Raw genomic sequence first — 20,828 nt, 5'->3', positions numbered from 1 at the left:
GAGGTTCTAACCTATCACAACCCCCAACCACCTCACACACAGGGGCTGAGACCAGGCCAGGGCTGGCCCCGAAGAAGGAGCCCCTGGGATGGCCGCCTCTGACCACTAAGGGCTGCTGAAGGTGGGGCCAGGGCCATGCCCCCAGTGGATGGGGCTGGATTTTGGTGCAGGGGATGCATTCCTCCAAGAGTCTGCCTTCTCCATTCCTGTGCTGTGTGAACATGGCGGGGACCAGGGCCACCAGCCATGCTCTTGCACCTGCACACACATGTGCCAGGTTGGGGTTCCAGGATATGGTCAGTGGGTGCCTCAGTGGAGAGGGGTCCAGGCAGCCCCGGTGCCTGATGACATCATGCACCTTGCTGGATGTCCTGACAAGCAAAGGCAGGAGCTCCTGGTACCAGGGAGACCTCAGAGGCCCCCTCTGCCCTTCTGGGGATACTGGTCCTCTTTAGACCAAGACAAAATATTAGCTTATCAGAGAAATATACTTAGGGTTTTCTAAGTGCATTTCCCCAACCAGCCAGTCAGCTATCGCCTGTGAACTGGCCATGTAAGTCTCTGCCTCCACACCAGACCCACCGATTGACCCCCGGGTGGTTCTGCTGGAAGCCTTTCAGGTGGTTCTGATGGAAGTCTGACGACCAGTGCTCTGGAAGTAACCTTAGCCTGATTTGAATTCCTTGTTGGTGTGAACGCTTAGCTTTTAGGAACAGGTATATTTATCACAAAGAAATCCAAAGCAATAGGGGAGGTACCTACACTTTCAAAAGGACTTGAATTTATGTAAATTTAAAAAGGGGGTGGGGCTCAGGTGCAGTGGCTCATGCCTGTAATCCCAGCATTTTGGGAGGCCGAGGCGGGAGGGTCACTTGAGTCCAGGAGCTCGAGACCAGCCTGGGCAACATGACAAGACCTCATTTCTACAAAAATAAAATAACACCAAAAATTAGCCGGGTATGATGGCGCGCGCCTGTGGTCCCAGCTACTCCTGAGGCTGAGGTGAGGGTATCTCCTGAGCTCAGGATGTGGAGGCTGCAGTGAGCTGAGATCATGCCACTACACTGCAGCCTAGGCGACAGAGTGAGACCCCTGTCTCAAAACAAAAAAACAGAGGCGTGGGGAAGCAGTAACAAGCACAGGTGTCCTCAGCCCGTGGATGGCAGCGCCCACCTCCACCCGCCAGTGCCCTCCTGCTCCCCTTCCTCCCCCCTGGCTACCCCTGGGCATTCCCAGCCCTGCAGCGCCGACGCTGGCGGGGAGGCCACCCGCCCCCAGCGGAGGGCTCCGCGATAGCTGCAGCGGCGGTGGGGGTCCCGCAGACTTTGGGGCCCATGGTTTGAAGGCTGTTCACAGGCACCCCGAGACAGCATCCCCCCTCCGGGCGCACTGGATTTGACATTGCAGGACGCGCTGCTGGAAGCCCCCCAGGCCGCGCAGCTCACAGACCCGGACTCCGCCTCGGGTTCCCGAGGGCGCGGGGAGGCGCTGCGGGACGCCCAACAGGTGCGTGTTATGTCCCCAGGCCCCGCGCTCCGGGCGGAGTAGAGAGCTCGGGAGCCCGCAGCCCGGGGAGAGGGGGCGGGACGGTGTCCCGGGGCAGGGCTGGGTGGCGGCCACCGTCCTCCCGGGCGGGGCGGGCCGCCTCGACGCCGCCCTCCCGGGCGGCCAATGGAGGCCGAGGCCCCGCGCCTGGATTGGAGCGGGCGCGGGGGGTCAGCCAGCCTCGGGGGCCGGGGCCTGGCCGGGGGCGGGGGGCAGGCGAGGCAAGGCGGGCGCCGTCCGCGCGGTTATAAGGCGGGGAGTTCCCTGCGCCGCGAGCCGGGAGGCGCACGCTCGCTCGTACGGCGGCCGCGGCGGCAGGGCGGGGCCGGAGCAGCGGGCGGCGGCGGAGGCGGCCCCCGGGAGCGCTCCTCGCTTCCCTCGGGGTCTCGCTCGGACCTCGGCCACCGCCTGGGATCCCCAGGACTCGTGCGTGCAGCATGGGCGGCGTCGGGGAGCCCGGTCCACGGGAGGGATCCGCGCAGCCGGGGGCACCGCTGCCCACCTTCTCCTGGGAGCAGATCCGCGCGCACGACCAGCCCGGCGACAAGTGGCTGGTCATCGAGCGCCGCGTCTACGACATCAGCCGCTGGGCACAGCGGCACCCAGGGGGCAGCCGCCTCATCGGCCACCACGGCGCTGAGGACGCCACGGTAAGGAAGCCGTAAGGAAGCCACCCACCGGCGGGTGGAGCCTGGAGCTCGGTCGTGGGCGTAATGTCCCGCTCCACCTGTGGGGCCTTAGCATCCTCCCTCCCCTCGCTGACCTTTGACCTCCACGCCGGGACCCAGAGTTGGGGTGGACTAGCCAGGGTCAGATGTGGGGTAGGGAGGCCAGTTCCCTGTGTGGAGGACCCGCAGCTGTCCACGGAGCAGGTCTGCGGGGGAGGAGGGGGCCTCAGAGGTGGGTGTGTCATGCTGCAGATCCTGTCCTCGGTGAGGGGCTGCCCTGTTGCTCGCAGGTCCCTATTTCAGTTCTGCGTCCCCATGCTGGGTGCTTGCTGAGTGCTAGGGGTGGGGCAGGGCAGGGTCCTCAGGGGCCGGTAAGGAGCTGCCATTAGAGGCTGGGGGCTGGGCCGGCCTGAGGTCTGTGGCTTTCCCAAGAGCTTCTGTAAAGGGCTCAGGGACAGTGACTCACCTCTTCGGGCTAGCAGCTGCACGTGGGAGGGCTTTGCCAGCCAGGCTGGGTGGGCCTCTCCGGGAAGCACAGTCACCCCAGGAACAGGCTGGCCCCTGGGGACCCCAACTTCCCAACCCCAGCCCCTGTCTAGACAGGGAGGGATGTAGCCTGGTCTCAGGGTACTGTCTGGCTGGAGTGCGGTGGTGGAGCAGCCGGACCAGCCCCTTTTCCTCAGTTCCCCACCTGGATAATAGGGGTTGGGGCCATGATGCCCTGTCCTGACCATCCAAATTTCTAGGTTGGCCACACTTGAGTATCAGGAAGGTCTTCAAGACCTGAGACATGACTTCTGAATGCTGGCGCTTTGGGCAGCAGAGGAGATTCTGTCCGGTCCTGGGACTATCGGTGTCCGTCTTGCCAGGGCCACCTGCTCTCTGCTGATTGCCATCTCCAGCACATTGTACAATCTTCACTGGACTCTTTGAGGAAGAAAGCCCCTCTTTTCCCCTCCACACCATGAGGCTGAGGAGTGAGAATAAGAATCCTCCTGAAATTCTAAAAAAAAAAAAAAAAAAAAGAGAGAAAGCCTTATCCCTGGGTGCTCAGGGGCCAGACGCTGGCCCGACGGGACAGCACAGCCGTGGGATGAAGCAGCCCAGGGGCAGTGTTTGAGTGTGCAGGTGTTTGCATGTCTGAGTGAGTGTGGGGGTGTGTGCCTGCCTTTCTGCCAGGGCATGGCGAGATGAGGGGCACAGCTTCTCCCCATTGGCCTGGCTGAGCCCTGGCCTCCCTTCAAGGAGTCTTGTGGATGCCTGCTCTGGTCTGTTTTAAAAAAATATGTTTTATTTATCATTTATTATTTGTTTAAAAATAGAGACAGGGTCTCACTATGTTGCTCAGGTTGGACTCAAAGTCCTGGGTTCAAGCATTCCTCCTGCCTCAGCCTCCCAAAGTTCTGGGATTAAAGGCATGAGCAACCACTCCCGGCCTGCTCTGGTCTTTTGTAACCTGGAGGACAGTATAGATACAGAAAACTTTACTCCCCGCACCCCCCACCAACCGCTAGAGAGAGAGGAGTCTTGCTCTGTCACCCAGACTGGAGTGCAATGGCGCCATCTTGGCTCACTGCAACCTCCACCTCCCAGGTTCAAGTGATTCTCCTGCCTCAGGCTCTGAGTAGCTGGGATTACGGGCACGTGCCACCATGTCTGGCGTATTGTATTTTTAGTAGAGATGGGGTTTCACCATGTTGGCCAAGCTGGTCTTGAACTCCTGACCTCGTGATCCACCCACCTCCGCCTCCCAAAGTGCTGGGATTACAGGCGTGAGCCACCACGCCCGGCCGGGATATAGAAAGCTTTTATTTCATCACTCTTTCCTGCCTGATGCCAGGCCCATGCTGGGGTTCCTCCCAAGTGGAATTACTGACTTAACATTTAGCTTGGGATGCTGAGACTTCCATCACACAGTTTTCTCATTGATTCGCAGCCAAGAATATCTGTTTTAAAAACGTCTCAGGCCGGGAGCGGTGGCTCACGCCTGTAATCCCAGCACTTTGGGAGGCTGAGGTGGGCAGATCACCTGAGGTCGGGAGTTTGAGACCAGCCTGACCAACATGGAGAAACCCTGTCTCTACTAAAAAAATACAAAATTAGCCAGGCATGGTGGCGCATGCCTGTAGTCCCAGCACTTTGGGAGGCTGAGGCAGGAGAATCCCTTGAACCCAGGAGGTTCTGGTGCGCCGAGGTCGCGCCATTGCACTTGGGCAACAAGAGCAAAACTCTGTCTCAAACGAACAAACAAATAAACAAAAAATATCTCTCTGCTCCTTGGGGCTGGGTCCCAGCTCTGCTGTTGGAGGCGCTGAGTGACCCTGAAGCAAAGCAGGCATGTCACGCCTCTGTGCCTCAGTTTACTCATCTGTAAAGTGGGGCGAGCTGGGGCAGACAGTGAGCTGGCTGAGGGCAGGATCATGTCTTCTCAAGTCCGTGGCCCAGGGCTGCCATGTAGTAGTTTGTATTCGGTAAATGCTGCTGGCCCCTAAGTATGACTGTGCCCTGCAAACTGCAGTGTATGGTGGGACAGCCCTGCACGGCTACCCCTTTCCTGGGTGTCCTTAGCTGGTTTCGGTCCTATCTGTAGTAGGAAGGGAACACTTTAGGCTGTCTCTTAGCTCCCTCAAGGCCCCACAGCCTGGACTAGAGTTGCCAGAAACACTTGGTCCAATCAGGACAAAGGGACTGAGGTTGCTGGGGCGGAGCAATCAGCCTTTGTCCATGACGAATCCTCAGGGCAGACCAGGGGTTGGGCCAGCCCAGTGCCCTGTGTAGTTGAGCCCAGGCCCCAGGCATCCCATCCTGGGCGGTGGCCTCAGGTGGAGGTGGGGCAGCCAGTTGCCAGGGCTGTGTTCCGGCCGTCACCTCTCACCAGCCCCGGCTGCCCATCAGCTGTTCTCATGTCCAGGCAATGAAGCCTTCCTGCCAGGAAATTCCCAGAGTTTCTATGCCATGAAGTCAGCCTGTGACCATCTTGGGACACAAGGCCGGGTGCCCTGGGGAGAGTACTCTGGGCCCTTGGCCAGGTTTGTCTGAGAGTCATAGGCAGCCTGATACTAGTGGAGCCAGCCAGGGAGATGAGGCCCAGCCGCTGCTGGCCATAAGTATACAAGGGCCATGTGCTGAGCGCCTACTGTGTGCCAGGTTTTGAATTCAGTACTTGATTTATTGAAACTGTCTCTTTTAATCCTCAAAGTGCCCCTATGAGGCAGGTGCCATTTGTTGTTATTGCCACTTGACAGATGAGAAAACAAAGGCTCAGAGAGGCAGAGTGGCTTGAAATTCAGTGATTGGTCCGGGATTTGAATCCACAGCCATGTTCTTAAGTGCATGCTATGCTGCCACCTAGCCTGTTTATTTCCAGCACTCATTCGTTCTTCAATGATTGACTCATTAAATCCACCAGTGAGCATCTTCTCTGTGTCACGTACGGTTCTCACCTCTGAAGATGTAGCTGTGAGCAAAACTTCTACAGGGAATGAGTTCACAGCAGAGGGATCAGCTAGAGCAAAGGCTCAGAAGTGGGACCGTGTGTCCTGTGTTCCAGGAATACAGTGTGGCTGCAGCAGAGAGCAGTGGAGAGAGAGCCTGGCAGTGAGGTCTAGAGGCAGCCGGGCTGGCTCATGCTGGATGTTTGTGTCCTCGGAAGGACTTTGGCTTTATTCTAAAGAGGATGGGGAGCCTCAGAGAGCAGAGCAGGGAAGCCTGGGGAGTCTGATGGACATTTAAAAGGATCCTTAATGGAGAGAGCGAAGGCAGAGCCTTCCAGAAGGGCAAGAGAAGGGAGGATGGAGACCTGCCCTCCCCCAGGGGAGACCACTTAGAAGAGGTAGAGTGTGGCCAGGGCAGAGAGCAGGAGAGGCTGTGGACACAGGCACACTGGTCCAGTGCGAGCCATTAGACATTAGATTTAGCTGCATGTTGTCTTTAGAGAGGGAGCCAGCCTGGCCTCGCTCTATGATCTTGGACACATCCTTTCACTTCTGTTTCTCAGTTTCCCCATTAGTGTGATGAGGATGAGAATGCTTGTGTCCTGGGCACACTGTGAGGGTGGTGCTGGGCCTGGGTGCCTGGTTACCATGGGCAACAAAGCTGTATTCATGGGTGTGGTGAACGCATTGCCCACAGCTCCTCAGGGCAGACGGGTTTCCCAGCAGCCCCTGGTGCCCTTTCGGCTGAAGCCCTAACTGGGAAAATCCAAGTTCCAGCAGACCCCTGAGCCCTCTGCCTTCAGGCCCTCCTTCTAGGCGGTCCTCTGAGCCTGGCCTGAGCTGGAGGAGGTAGTGGCCAGTGCTGCGCCGGAGGCTGCATCATAGTAATTGCAGCCAACAGTTATTGACTAGGCACTGTTCTGAGGGGTTTAGATGTGGTAACTGATTGAATTCGCCTAACAACTTTATGAGGTAAGTCCTATTGTTAACCCATTTTGTAGATGAGAAAGAGTTTGAAACTGGGTAGTATAATGGAACCTTCTTGGGACCCTTGAAGGACCCTTTGTACTTGGGCCATGAGGGTAGGGTTTGTGTCTGGGTGGGAGCTGGGGAGGGACAGGACTAGGACCAGGCAGATTTGAGGACACGGGAGTTGGCGGGGGGTGGCTCCAGAGCCACTCCACTCCCTCCTACCATACTGACTGCCTTGAAAGTCCCCTAATGGCCACTCCCATGAAGTGGGACTGCTCTGGGCCTCTCGCAGGCATTTTCTGCAAGGCCACCGCCCACCCAGGCCCCTTCCCCAGAGGAGTTGCAGTGCCCTGCCCCTTCCTTGTGGAAGAGTTGGCGTCAGCAGGATACTGCCCCTGGGCGTCCCTCTCGGTCTCTTCCTGCGGGTTTCTGATGAAACAGCCAGGCTCCAGTAGTGGAGCCAGAGGTCAGTGGTGGAGAGAGGACCAGGAGCCAGAGGGTATAGCTGCTTTGGGGCTACTGTGGGGTCAGGGACACCTGTGAGGCCAAACATCCTGGCTGCAAAAGACTTCACATATATGCCCACCCTTCGCCAGGACATTGAGGGGTGCTGGGGGACAGGGATGGCTTCTTGGGGACATCTGCTTTCGAGTTGGGCTCCGCTACACAGGCCAAATTTGGATGTCCCATGTTTAGAGCTGTGTTTCTTTTGGACCTCTTTGGGCCTCAGTTTCCTCATCTGTAAAATGGGATATTGATAGTGCTTATGGAGCATGGTGTGCTGGGCATGCTCCTGCTCTACCCACCCACCCGGGAGAGGAGAGAGGCAGGAATGTCCTGGGGGTGTCCTTTGAGGCATAGCCCTGTCACCCCAACCTCCTACAAAGGCATGAGAAGGCAGCGAGGACAGACCCCGACCACCTGAGCCCTCAGCAGCCCTGCCACACTCCCTGCTTCACCCCCTTCCTGACTGATCTGGAACATTCTGGATTCTTCTAGGGAGTGACCAAAAATCCCTCCCTGCCCTGCTGTGTCTCTGGGGTGGAAGGAGGCTCCCAGCCCCTGCTCTATCCCAGCCTCAGGCTTGGCCAGGACTTAACAGGCAGGCAGAGAAGCAGCTTCTCCACTCTCTTCCCCGACACCTACAGGCCCCTCCTGCAGGCACTTACCTCTAAGTGGACTCTCAGGAGGAGGCGCATCAGGGCTGCAGGGCTAGGAAAGAGCTGGGCTATGGAGCTCTTGCCAACCACCAGGCCCCTTCTAAGTGCTTTAATGCCACCGACTCCATCCTCCCAGCAGCCTTGTGAGATGGGGATTTGTGGTTCTCAGTTTACTGATGAGAAATACTGATGAGAGAGGGGTGTGGTCTTGACTGGGGCTCCCTAGCCCCTGGGTAGCAGCTCAGATTCCATCCTGGGCAGGCCGGCTCTGGGATCCCTCCCCTTACCAGCTGCTGTGTGGGCTTCATGGTGGGGCTGGGGCAGGGCATGAGCTCTTGGGACCAACTGAGCCACTCTAGGCTTCCAGGGACCAAGGCCAGGCCGAGTTGTCTCTGTGTCCTGAAGGAGCATGAACATCACAGAAGATAGGCCTGGGTTCGAATCCCAGCTCTGCCACTACTAACTGTGACCGGGGCAGATGTCCCTTTCCGCTGAGCCTTCATTTCCTCACCAGCAAAATGGTTCGTGCCCCTGCTGGGGGCTGTGGAGGGTTGGCTCTTGTTTACTTGTTCATACCTGCTGTTGAGCAGCTGCTCTGTGCCGGCCTCTGAGGATGCCACTGTGAACAGAGCCGGTCGCTGCCAGAAGTTTGTGTTTAGGGGTGCCGTGTTGATTCCAGCGCTTTCACCCACCTCTGCTTCGGTACCCAGTGAAAGACCTCAAGTACCGCTTTCCCCTCACTTGGGTGTGTGTGGGGGTTGGGGGGACAGGGCTTGGTGCACATACCCCTGGGTGCACTTAGGGTGGGTGAGGGTGGGACCTCCCACAGTTCCCTGAGGCTCCATTGATGAGGCCCAAGAACCAACCACCCTCCTGCCCCCGCAGCCCACGCTCCCAGCAGCTGGCCCTTGGCTTCTTGAGATAGTGACTGGCCTCATGGCAAGGACCCCCGCACCCCACCTAGGAAAACTGCTGCCTCCCCTCTGGTCCAGGAGTGGCCACAAGCACAGTTTTTCATTTTTTTCACTTTAAGTTCTGGGATACATGTGCAGAATGTGCAGGTCTGTTACATAGGTATACATGTGCCATGGTGGTTGGCTGCACCTGTCAACCCCTCATCTAGGTTTTAAGCTCCACATGCATTAGGCATTTGTCCTAATGTTCTCCCTTCCCTTGTCCCTCACCCCCTCAACAGGCCCCGGTGTGTGATTTGCCCCTCCCTGTGTCCATGTGTTCTCATTGTTCAGCTCCCACTTATGAGTGAGAAGAGACCTGGGCTCTGATCTAACCTCAGTCAAATGGAACTGTGTGACCTTGAAGAAGTAGCTTAACCTCTCTGAGTCTTAGTTTCTGCGTGGCCCCCCCACCCATCCTTAAGGAAAGGCCCAGAGAGGACCAGGTCACATGACCTCAGCCAGTTCCAGAAAAGGCTGTTTGCTGGTCTGTCAGGTTTCAGCCTGAGTCCAGGCCCCTGCCCTTCTCGCACTCCCTGACAGCATGAGAAGCACAGCCCTGGGGTGCCCACCCAGCCCTGAGAGCCCAGCCTGCTTCTCAGGGAACTGTCACAGCCCCACCTGTCCCTCCCCCAACTGGAGCCCTGTCAATGGCTTTGGGGTTCTCTGACACAGCCTTGAGGGGGCTCATACCTCCCCTTATCATTGCAAGGGATAGATCTGGCTTGAAGACCCTTGGGTGGGCTTGGCTCTGTCCTCCCCGTCAGTGCCTCGACAGGGCTGGCCTGGGTGAATCAGGACCAACGGGAAAGGAGGCGAGAAGACCAGTCTGGACCCAAGATCCTCAGCTCAAGAAGGTGTCCCCAGAACTAACACGGGATGAGAGAGGGAAGGGCTGGGAGGGAGGAGATTCTGGGGCCGCAGCCACAGCTAGCATGTTGTACCAGGTGCGTCTGTGCGTGCCGGCTGCATCTTTGCGTACCTTGTGTGCAAGGCTGTGTTTGGCTGAGTGTTCATGTGGGCCGTGATTGTGGGCATGTTTCTGAGTGATGCCAGCTGGGGTGGGCTGGTGGGTGTGTCTGCATGTGTGTGTGCGTCTGGGGAGTCGCAAAGGAGAGAGAGAGACCCGGCATCACGCCGGCTCAGCCTGAAAAAGATAGGACATCCTGGCATGTGCTGCAACATGGATGGACCGTAAGGACACTGTGCTGAGTGAAACAAGCCAGAGGCAAAGGGACAAACGTGATTTCTCCCAGATGAGGTTCCTGGAGGAGGCAGATCTGTATGGACAGAAGGTAGCGTGGTGGTTGCCAGGGGCAGCGGGAGGAGAGAATGGAGAATTAGTATTTAATGGGGACCGAGTTTCAGTTGTGGAAAGTGAAAAGGTTCTGGAGCGGGATGATGGTGATGGTTGGGTAACACTGTGCATGCACTTAATACCACTGAGCTGTACACCTAAGCATGCTTACAATGGTGAATTTCATGTATATTTTACTACAATTGTTTAAAAATTGGCTGGGTGTGGTGGCTTATGCCTGTAATCCCAACACTTTAGGAGGCCAAGGCAGGAGGATTGCTTGAGCTCAGGAGTTCAACACCAGCCTGGGCAATATGGTGAAACCCCGACTCTACAAAATATATAAAAATTAGCCTGGTGTGGTGGTTTGTACCTGTAATCCCACCTACTCAGTAGGCTAAGGCACAAGAATCTCTTGAACCTGGGAGGCAGAGGTTACAGTAAGCTGAGATCACGCCACTGCCCCCCAGTCTGGGCAACAGAGCAAGACTCTGTCTCAAAAAAGAAAAAATAAATTTAAAAATTAGAGGCTAGGTGTGGCTCACACCTGTAATCTCAGCACTTTGGGAAGCTGAGATGGGGGGGATCGCTTGAAGTCGGGTGTTTAAGACATACCTGTGCAACATAGTGAGATCCTGACTCTATTAAAAAAAACTCAAAAGTTAATGAGACATGGTAGCATGTGCCTGTAGTCCCAGCTGCTGGGGAGGCTGAGGTGGGAGGATCACTTACGACCAGGATTTCAATGCTGCAGTGAGCTGTGATTGCGCCACTGCACTCCAGCCTGGTGACAGAGCGAGACCCTGTCTCAAATAAATTTTTCAGTGTTTTTGTGGGCTGGGCGTGGTGGTTCATTCCTGTAATTCCAACACTTTGGGAGGCTGAGGTGGGGTGGATTGCTTGAGCCCAGGAGTTTAAGACCAGCTGGGCAACATGGCAAACCTCATCTCTACAAAATAATTAAAAATTAGCTGGCCCTGGTGGTACCCACCTGTACCAACAACTACGGGAGAGGCTGAGGTGGGAGGATCACCTGAGCCCAGGAGGTTGAGGCTGCAGTGAGCCGTGATTGCACCACTGCACTCTAGCCTGGGCGATACAGCAAGACCCTGTCTCAAAAAAAAAAAAAAAAAAGTCACCCAGTGGGGTCAGCAGAACCCCAAGAGTCTTCTTCCCTCCCAGCTTCCCTGTACACCAGCCCCAGCTCCGCAGGTAGCTGGGGGCCCAGACAGCTTCCTGGGGACCCCGCAGCCTTCCCTCTGCCCCTTTTTCTACGAGTTTTGCTGCCCCTGTTTCAGGATTCATGTCCAGAGGGGGTGAGATCTGCACTTATACAGCCCCTCCTCTGTGATGAAGGAGCCAAGTCAGCCCAGGTTATTCTAGAAGGGGCACCCTACCAGCCCCCCAGTCCGCATGCTGCCCTGGGCCTCTAAAAGCAGGCAAGGGGACCCCCAGCAGATCATGTCGGTGTTACCTCTTAGTGGGTGCTGGAGGGACCTGAAGTGCTTTCTTCCCCCAGGGTAGAGAATGTCCTGGCAGTGACTTCAGGGCCCAGCTGTCACTTCCGTTTTAACCTACACCAGCTGGTAGGCTCACTAGCAAGGGGACAATAGGAGGCCCCTGTCCTCAGTCAGCTTTCTGCAAAGGTGTTTCCTTTAGCAACCGGGAGGCCTCCCTTCTCCAGACCCGTGGGGACAACACCACCCAGCTGCTGGTTCTATAGTCGAGGCTGCTGTATGGCTCTGGCTAGCCCATTCAGAGAGAGACTCTGAAAGTACAAGGAAAATCATCAGTCCAAGAGCTGTGAGCAATTAGTGAGCCGATTACCATACCAAGACCACTGGCAGACCCAGAGGGCTACGGGAGCCCAGGTGTGAAGTTCAAGCTTGCTGTAGTACTTCTGGGGCCACTTCCTGGCTGGTCTCTTTCCCTGGCTGTTATCTTTCTCCTGGTCTGTCTTTTCCTCTCACCCTCTTTCTTTACTCTTTCTTCCTTCTCCTGCATTGTATTCCACCCCCATTCCAGCTATTACACAGAATCGCAAGAATGTTAGATTATTCATTTTATTTATTATTTTTTCTTTTTTGTAAAAACAGAGACAAGGTCTCACTATGTGGCCCGAGTGGGTCTTGAACTCCTAGCCTCAAGTAATTCTTGTGCCTCAGCCTCTTACAGTGCTGGGATTACAGATGTGAACCACCATGCCTGGCCCATTTTATTTACTTAAAAAAATTAGGCTGGGCACGGCGGCTCACGCCTATAATTCCAGCACTTTGGGAGGCAAAGGTGGGCAGATCACCTGAGGTCAGGAATTAAAGACCAGCTTGGCCACCTGGGGTCAGGAGTTTGAGACCAGCTACTTGGAAGGCTGAGACAGGAGAATCACTTGAACCCAGGAGGTAGAGGATGCAGTGAACTGAGATCGTGCCATTGCACGCCAGCCTGGGCAACAGAGCAAGACTCTGTCTCAAAAAAAAAAAAAAAAAAATTATATTTTCTACTCCTGCTTCCTGCTTTGTAAGTCAAATGAGTTTAACTGTTCAAGTGTCTTCCTTGCAAACCCCCAAGGACTCAATGTGTGTGGCTCTTGACTGATCCCCCCACCCCATGACCCAGTGATCCTCAGTTCCAAGTTTTCCTACGTACCCTTCACCCACTGCTTATGTTTGTAAAAACGGGGTGAATCAAATGTTTGTGACCGAGATCTTATTCTACATGCAGTGGAAACATGTATGACTTACAGAAAGCTTTTTAGAAAAGTAGAACCTTTCTTCGTGGTTCAAGAAATCGGAGTCTTCCAGGGAGGTCCTTCTGTAAATCCAGAGCTGTAGATGTTTGACCATGTTCAGAGAGGGGCCCTTGTGCTGGGTAAAGCGGATGGAGCACAGCAGGCAATGGGTGAAAAGCAGGACAACCTGGGGCCCTGGGAGGACCAGGGAGGGCCCATGGGCAAGGCGGACCCACTTGGTCCCATGTCTTTGACTATTCATCAGCCGGCTGACTTTCTGTCCACCTGTCATCTGCTCTGCCCATCCATCCATGGTCCTTCCGCCCGTCTCTGCTGGCTGCTGCTGTGCTACTCAGCTGTGTCTGTCTGTCTGCCTGACTGTCTGCTCTCCTTCAGGATGCCTTCCGTGCCTTCCATCAAGATCTCAATTTCGTGCGCAAGTTCCTACAGCCCCTGTTGATTGGAGAGCTGGCACCAGAGGAACCCAGCCAGGATGGACCCCTGAATGTGAGCAGGGCCCTAGGGGAGCCTCAGCCCCTGAGGGAGGGGGATGGCTGGAGGGCTGGGAGATATTGTCACATGGCCAGGAGCAGCTCCCTCGGCATTCGCCCAAGGGGATGCAGGGTCAGGGCTGGGCCTCCCCTCCCCTCCCAGGGGGCAGGCAGTTGAAAGTGAAGCCATAGGGATGCCCTGAGAAGTCCAGGGCTTCAGATCTGGTTTAGCCAGGCACTCATTTGGATCCCGAGGCAAGCTCCCTCCCTCTTGTCACCTAGCATCCCCATCTACAAGGAGGATTTTAATGAGCTGGTTTCTCTCCTGGCTCTAGTGTCTTACCCACCCCATACCTTCTGGGAGGGAGAGGAGGCTTCGCCACCAGCCAGTGCTCCAGCTCACACCCCGGGCTGGGTACTCTCGACACTTCATTCCCCTTTGCCTACACCCCTTGGGCCTGGTGCTGGGAGGAGTGACTGGGGCTCCAGGAGAATGGGGGTGGGGAGGAATTTCTTCCTTGGCTGATCGGCCCTTCTGCTATGGCAGGCACAGCTGGTCGAGGACTTCCGAGCCCTGCACCAGGCAGCCGAGGACATGAAGCTGTTTGATGCCAGTCCCACCTTCTTTGCTTTCCTACTGGGCCACATCCTGGCCATGGAGGTGCTGGCCTGGCTCCTCATCTACCTCCTGGGTCCTGGCTGGGTGCCCAGTGCCCTGGCCGCCTTCATCCTGGCCATCTCCCAGGTGACCCCGGCTCTGTGTTGCAGCCACCCTAACTGCCCAACAGACGTGGGCCCCCATGCACGCGGGCATTGTGAACATATTTGCTAAATGAACGAATGAACCTATGAAAGGATGAATGGATGAATAAACGGATGAATGAGTGAACAGCCTGAAGGCCCATCACGCATGTCTGTGGGTCAAGCTGCGTTCCAGATGAGCCGAGAAGTTCCTTCTTTAACAAATCCTGATCAAGCACAGGGCCACTGAGCCACAGGCTGCTGCCCTGCAGCTTCGTGACACTTACAAGCCCCCTCCACTTCCCTGGGACTCAGTTCTCACCTGTAAAAAGAGAACACTGGCCCACAAGGATCTTGAAATGGAGCATTAGCACAGGGGTACCCTGCAAGCTGAAAGGATTCGCTGGGGCCCCAGGCCCTGGTGGGCTCCGTCCTTCCCAACAGCTTCTGACCCTGCCTCTCTCCCCAGGCTCAGTCCTGGTGTCTGCAACATGATCTGGGCCATGCCTCCATCTTCAAGAAGTCCCGGTGGAACCATGTGGCCCAGAAGTTCGTGATGGGGCAGCTAAAGGTGAGGGTGGGGTGGGTGGGCAGCCAGGTGCTGAGTGGCGCTGGGTCTGCCCAAGTGTGTGGGCACAGAGTGGGGGGCACAGCCTGCTCCTGAGAGCCCCCTCCTCCTCCACAGGGCTTCTCCGCCCACTGGTGGAACTTCCGCCACTTCCAGCACCACGCCAAGCCCAACATCTTCCACAAAGACCCAGATGTGACGGTGGCGCCCGTCTTCCTACTGGGGGAGTCATCCGTCGAGGTGGGTGGGGAGGGACGTGGACACCCTCTGGCTGGGCCTGCAGCTGAGGGGGAACTGATGCACTGGGTCCCCACTCTGCCCCTGACCTAGCCCCTGATCTAGCCTCCACTCTGGCTGAACCAACCCCTGCCCCCACGTCTTTCCTTCCCACCTGCCGTAGCTGCTGGGGACGACCAGCCCAGTTGTTAGAATCTAGAATTGCCTTTGACCCTTGGCCCCAGCCAGCCCCGTGACCTTGCCCAGGAGAAGGAGGTGGCCTGGAGAGCTGCTGTCTCCAGCCACTGCCTGTCTCCACAGTACGGCAAGAAGAAACGCAGATACCTACCCTACAACCAGCAGCATCTGTACTTCTTCCTGAGTGAGTGTCCATCTGTCCTTCTGGCATGGGGGAGTGCCTGGGCCTGCACTGTCCTCCCTGCTGTCCTGGACCACTCCCCGCCACTTCCTGGGGCAGGGGCATGCCTGTCAAGTCTCCCTTGTCATGGCACCCTCCCAGCCTCTGCAGCCTGTACACTCTCCCAGCACCATGCCTTTGCCCCAGTTGTCTCCCGTGCCTGGGACACCTTGCAGTCATGGGCCATTACAGCCCTGCTGGGAGCCTCCCCAGGCCCCACGTAGAATTTCTTCCTGCCCTCACACTAGAGTGGTCTGGAGCCCTAGAGTCTTTGGGCAGTTGTTGGGGTGGACAGAGCGAGGACTCAAGGCTGGCCCTGACCTGCGGTGAAGGGTGGTGGCAGGTGGTGGGCCCAGTAAGGGCAGCCTGAGGAGGCTTAGACACAGGGTCGGGAGTGATAGGGGTCATTCTAGCTGGACGTGACCAGCACCAACATCCCAGGGACATTCCTGGAGTAACAGAGCCCCTCACTCTGCGGCCCACCCACCTGGGCAGTCCAGCCCCACTCCTGAGCGCTCTCGTGCCTCTTCCTGCAGTCGGCCCGCCGCTGCTCACCCTGGTGAACTTTGAAGTGGAAAATCTGGCGTACATGCTGGTGTGCATGCAGTGGGCGGTGAGTGGGGTTGCCCAGGACCCCGGGCATACGGCTGCCGTGGCAGGAGGTGGTGCCTCGGGGGACAGTACCTGCCCATGAAGGCAAACAGGGTGCACATGTGCGTGCAACAGTGGGGCTCACATGTGTGCGCGCAGCAGGAGAGCGAGTGTGCCCGTCACCGTACGTGTGTGTGGGGGTTGAGGAGTGGGGGGTGTGTGGGTCTCTCTCGGTGAGGGTGTCTTCCCAGGAGGAATTGCTGGGCCGACTCTGCCAGGCATCTGTGTTCCTGGCAGGGTCTTCCCCAACACACCCTGCATGGCACCTTTGTCGCTAAAGTCAGCCTCGTGAGCTGACAGGGCAAGGACCCTGTTCCTTTACTCAACTGAGAAAACCAGAGGGGGTGGTGGCCTGTCCTGGGCTCTGAGGCAAATTAGGCAGGAGGGTTGGATGCTGAGGTCCTCCTCCCACCCACCAGGCGTCCAGACCTCGGGGCGCCTGGAGACTTCTCGGTATTGCCTCTGCCCTCCTCTGCAGGATTTGCTCTGGGCCGCCAGCTTCTATGCCCGCTTCTTCTTATCCTACCTCCCCTTCTACGGTGTCCCTGGGGTGCTGCTCTTCTTTGTTGCTGTCAGGTATGGCAGGGGGTGGCGAGGTCACACACAGGCAACAGGTGACCCCACTGCACCCCCCAACCAGAGCTCCCCTTTCCCGGTCTGCAGAATGGGGCCAGTGGCACTACCTCCCTGGCTTGCTGGCGGAATCATGTGAACACAAGCGTGACAGGAGCCCAGGGTCAGTGGGTTTAGGGAGCGTGGCCTGGCTTGTAAGTGGCCCCGTGGGGGTCAGAGCTGCTCTGGGCTCAGCCTCACAGTGGACACTGCTTCATTCAGATTCTTTAAACACTGGCAAGGGGGCGGTGACCACACTCCTATTGTACAGATAAGGAAGTTGAGGCCACTTGGAGACAGCTGCCCTCCAGCCTCCACTCAGGGTGCCTAAGTGGTGAGCTGGACCTAGGGCAGTGCCCGAGCCTCCCCACAGGGTCCTGGAGAGCCACTGGTTCGTGTGGATCACACAGATGAACCACATCCCCAAGGAGATCGGCCATGAGAAGCACCGGGACTGGGCCAGCTCTCAGGTGGGCAGCAGGGGTGGGGCTGGGTGGGGCCCGTCCTGGGTGGGGTGGGGGATCCCCGCTAGGAGCCAACTGGCAAAGGAGGGATGAGGCCCTGACAGGGCCGCCAGGTGGGGGATGGCGGGGTCAGGGATCTGCAGCAGCTTTCTCACCTGTGCCCCGCCGGCTTCCGGCAGCTGGCAGCCACCTGCAACGTGGAGCCCTCACTTTTCACCAACTGGTTCAGCGGGCACCTCAACTTCCAGATCGAGCACCAGTGAGTGTGGGTGCTGGAGGCCAGTGGGAGGTGGGGAGTGTGTCCTGGGAGGGGTCCTGGGAGGGGACCCGTGGGTGGGGCCTGTCTCTGGAAGCCTCCCACTTCAGGTGCCAGCACACGCTCCCCACCCCCAGCCTCTTCCCCAGGATGCCGAGACACAACTACAGCCGGGTGGCCCCACTGGTCAAGTCACTGTGTGCCAAGCACGGCCTCAGCTACGAAGTGAAGCCCTTCCTCACTGCGCTGGTGGACATCGTCAGGTGAGGCCGCAGCCTGGCCCCTCTGCTCTGGTGGCTTCCCCAGGGCCTATGCCTGCCCTTGTCCAGGTCAGCCTCCTGCTGAGCCCCCGGGGCCCCTGAGCCTTTCTGTCTGTGTCCCATGCCCTTCCTCCCTTCCCCAGCCTTCATGCACACAGCGAGAATTTCTGGAGCACCCGCTGCAGACTCACAAACACAGCAGCGCCTGCGGTGAGCAGGTCTCTGCAAACCTGCCTCCAAAGGCTGAGGGAAAGAAGCTAACAGATCCAGTTTCTCAGAAAGAAGCACTTAATAGGGACTTATAAACAGAAGCCATGTCTCAGGGCCGGGCGCGGTGGCTCATGCCTGTAATTCCAGTACTTGGGGAGGCTTAGGTGGGCGGATCACTTGAGGTCAGGAGTTTGAGACCAGCCTGGCCAACATGGTGAAACCCTGTCTCTACTAAAAAAAATACAAAAATTAGCTGGGTGTGGTGGCGGGCACCTTTAATCCCAGCTACTTGGGAGGCTGAGGGAGGAGAATCATTTGAACCCGCAAGGCAGAGGTTGTAATGAACTGAGATTACGCCACTGCGCTCCAGCCTGGGCGACAGAGCAAGACTCTGTCAAAAACAAACCAAAAACCGTATCTCAGGCAGCCAAGAGTTGGTACCTCCCCTCACATGCCCTCCAAAAAGAACCCTCTGTATAGCAAGCTTTTAGGGTGAGCCCCATGCAGGTGGTTCTTATGAACCTGGTGATCACTGGAGACAAGCGTCTACAGGAGGAGGTTATCTATGCCATGAGCTTGGCATTCGGGGTCAAGCATCGGTTATCAGATTTGCTTGAAGATGGCATTGCCCTTGCCATTCGACAGGCTGTTTTCCTACAATCGGAGCAAAACAGGCTCCAGGGAGCTTCCTGCCCTCTTGGAGCTGATGTTCCTTCTAGCAGAGGAAAAGGCAAGCAGTTAAAATAACAAATAAGTACATTACAGGAGATGGGCAAAAGAACAATGAAGAGCCCCTCAGGGTGGAGACAGGGGAGGGGAGGGGGCGGCCAGGCAGGGGCTGCCGTTTTTAATAATGTGGTAGGGTGGGCGGTATTGACAGGCTGACCTGTGAGCAGGGACAGGGAGGAGGGGAGAGGCCGCGACGAGGGACGTTTAGGCAGAAAGCAGAAAGCGCTTGGCCCCGAATGCCAAGCTCATGGCATGGATAACCGACGCGGGCATGCAGGCGCTCAGGGAAGGGACACGCCCGGCTTGCATCTTGGAAAGCTGCCCCTACTGGGAATGACTGATGGGCGGGAGTCGAAGTGGAAAAGTAGAGCAAAGGACACTGCAGCCATGCAGGCGAGGGGTGATGGGGCTCAGCCCTTGCGGTCACCTTGGAGGTGGGGAACAGAGGCCAGATTCCAGGTCTTTGCACACGCTGTTCCCCTTCCTTGGGTGCCCTTCCTTCCTATGCTGGGATTCAGACGCCCACTTCTCCTTCATGATCCCTCCCAGCCTGATGCTGTGAGCCCCTGCCATTTGGCACAGCCCTTTAGAGCGCCTGGCACAGGGCTTCCTAGCAGGTTGTTGACATTTCTGGCTCCACCGCCTAATATCAGGCCCAAGATGGGGTGGGCAGGTTCCACATCCTCTCTGTCCCTGGGTTGCAGTGCCCAGCAGGAGGAGGCAATGGAGAACTCGATGCAGGAGGGACAGGCCCACCCAGGCTCATGCCTGGACTTGGCTTTGGCTGCCCTCCAGCTCCCCTACCCCACACCCCTCACCCCAGTCTAGATTCCATTCCAGAGAATGAGCATTCAGCTGTTCTCCCAACCCACCCTCCAGGCCCACATCCCTGCCTGCCCCCAGGGAAGGGAACCCACAGGGAATGGAGATAGCTCCGCTCACACTTATCATGGGGGATACAGGGGTGTTAGGATCTTGCAACTGAGATCCTAACACCCACCGCCACTGCCACCCCCACCTCCCAGATCCCTGAAGAAGTCTGGTGACATCTGGCTGGATGCCTACCTCCATCAGTGAAGGCAACACCCAGGCGGGCAGAGAAGGACTCAGGGCACCAGCAACCAAGCCAGCCCCTGGTGGGACCGACACCCCCACCCCTCCACTGGCCAGCCTGGCAGTGCCCTGCCTGCCCTCCTGGTACTGTGATCTTCCCCTCAGCCCCCTCACATGTGTATTCAGCAGCCCTACGGCCTTGGCTCTGAGCCTGATGGGACAGGGGTAGAGGGAAGGTGAGCGTAGCACATTTTCCTAGAGCAAGAATTGGGGGAAAGCTGTTATTTTTATATTAAAATGCATTCAGATGTATTATGGAGTGGAGTGGTGAATTTGCATGAGTTTTGAAGCTGGGGTCTGCCCAGACTCCCCAGCAGCATTCAGGCCCTCGGCCATCACTGTGTGTGTTGGGCTGGCGGCGGGGTGAGGGGGAGCGCTAAGGAGCTCCCTTCAGCTCTAGATGCTCTGGGCCTGGGAGCTCATGGCTGCCTGGACTCAGACCTGCCCGAGGGCCTATTCACTTCCTGCTCATGCTGGGCTTACAAGTCACTTGACCCCTCTGCATGATGGGATGAGCTGGCCCAGCAGATGAGGACCGAGGGCTGGGGGCCATGTCTGCAGACGCCTCTGGACATGGACTGGGGAAGATGGTTGTGCCTCTGGACCTGCACTGGCCTCCCACAGCCCTCCATGGGCCTCAAAGGGCCCCATGCAGCGGGCCACCTGCTGATCTCAGCACCACACCTGGCATCACACCAGTGGTGGTGGTGCAGCCTGTGCCCAGTGGCCTAAGGAGGCAACGTCGATCTCCCTCAAGCCCACCTGGGACCAGGTGCTTGCCTGTAGTTACTGCAGTGAATAAGCTGGACCCCTGAGGCATGGCCATTCCTGTCCCTGAGTCCCTGGAGTCAGGTCTTAGGCTCCTCGTCTGGCAATGGGCTGGACTGTGCCTGTGGGTTTTGGACAGTTCTGGGGAGGGCTTTTTTTTTTTTTTTTAATTATTATACTTTAAGTTCTAGGGTACATGTGCATAACGTGCAGGTTTGTTACATACGTATACTTGTGCCATGTTGCTGTGCTGCACCCATCAACTCGTCAGCACCCAACTACTCGTCATTTACATCAGGTATAACTCCCAATGCAATCCCTCCCCCCTCCCCCCTCCCCATAATAGGCCCCGGTGTGTGATGTCCCCCTTCCCGAGTCCAAGTGATCTCATTGTTCAGTTCCCACCTATGAGTGAGAACATGCGGTGTTTGGTTTTCTGTTCTTGTGATAGTTTGCTAAGAATGATGGTTTCCAGCTGCATCCATGTCCCTACAAAGGACACAAACTCATCCTTTTTTATGGCTGCATAGTATTCCATGGTGTATATGTGCCACATTTTCTTAATCCAGTCTGT

The 20,828-nt window shown here is 57.1% G+C and overlaps 1 protein-coding gene across 2 annotated transcripts; it reads left to right on the top strand.

Moving 5' to 3' along the window:
- The first annotated feature begins 1,774 nt into the window (after positions 1 to 1,774).
- FADS3 (fatty acid desaturase 3) lies at positions 1,775 to 19,738 on the top strand. Of its 2 annotated transcripts, none has more exons than XM_031652727.1 (12): positions 1,775 to 2,195; positions 13,154 to 13,264; positions 13,796 to 13,909; positions 14,459 to 14,560; positions 14,675 to 14,797; positions 15,095 to 15,155; positions 15,728 to 15,804; positions 16,321 to 16,418; positions 16,828 to 16,924; positions 17,098 to 17,177; positions 17,312 to 17,437; positions 19,399 to 19,738. In XM_031652727.1, exons 1-12 carry the CDS (start codon positions 1,983 to 1,985, stop codon positions 19,448 to 19,450), a joined length of 1,254 nt encoding a protein of 417 aa, XP_031508587.1. In that variant the 5' UTR covers positions 1,775 to 1,982; the 3' UTR covers positions 19,451 to 19,738. The 2 variants fall into 2 exon arrangements, with proteins under 2 accessions (XP_031508587.1, NP_001138558.1); NM_001145086.1 differs by having other exon boundaries at positions 1,983 to 2,195; positions 13,796 to 13,993; positions 19,399 to 19,450.
- Positions 19,739 to 20,828: the final 1,090 nt, after the last annotated feature.

This window comes from Papio anubis, chromosome 12 (genome assembly GCF_008728515.1).
Source record: "Papio anubis isolate 15944 chromosome 12, Panubis1.0, whole genome shotgun sequence".
In the NCBI taxonomy this organism is placed as follows: domain Eukaryota; kingdom Metazoa; phylum Chordata; class Mammalia; order Primates; family Cercopithecidae; genus Papio; species Papio anubis.
This window is presented reverse-complemented; position numbering and strand designations above follow the sequence as displayed.

What these genes read in the sequence shown, in the direction of transcription:
- FADS3 (NM_001145086.1), top strand. Translation starts at nt 1,983, where the DNA reads ATGGGCGGCGTCGGGGAGCCCGGTCCACGGGAGGGATCCGCGCAGCCG. An exon ending in TCATCCTGGCCATCTCCCAG is followed by an intron (nt 13,994 to 14,458) that starts GTGACCCCGGCT and finishes CTCTCTCCCCAG; the next exon opens with GCTCAGTCCTGGTGTCTGCA. An exon ending in AACTTCCAGATCGAGCACCA is followed by an intron (nt 17,178 to 17,311) that starts GTGAGTGTGGGT and finishes CCCCACCCCCAG; the next exon opens with CCTCTTCCCCAGGATGCCGA.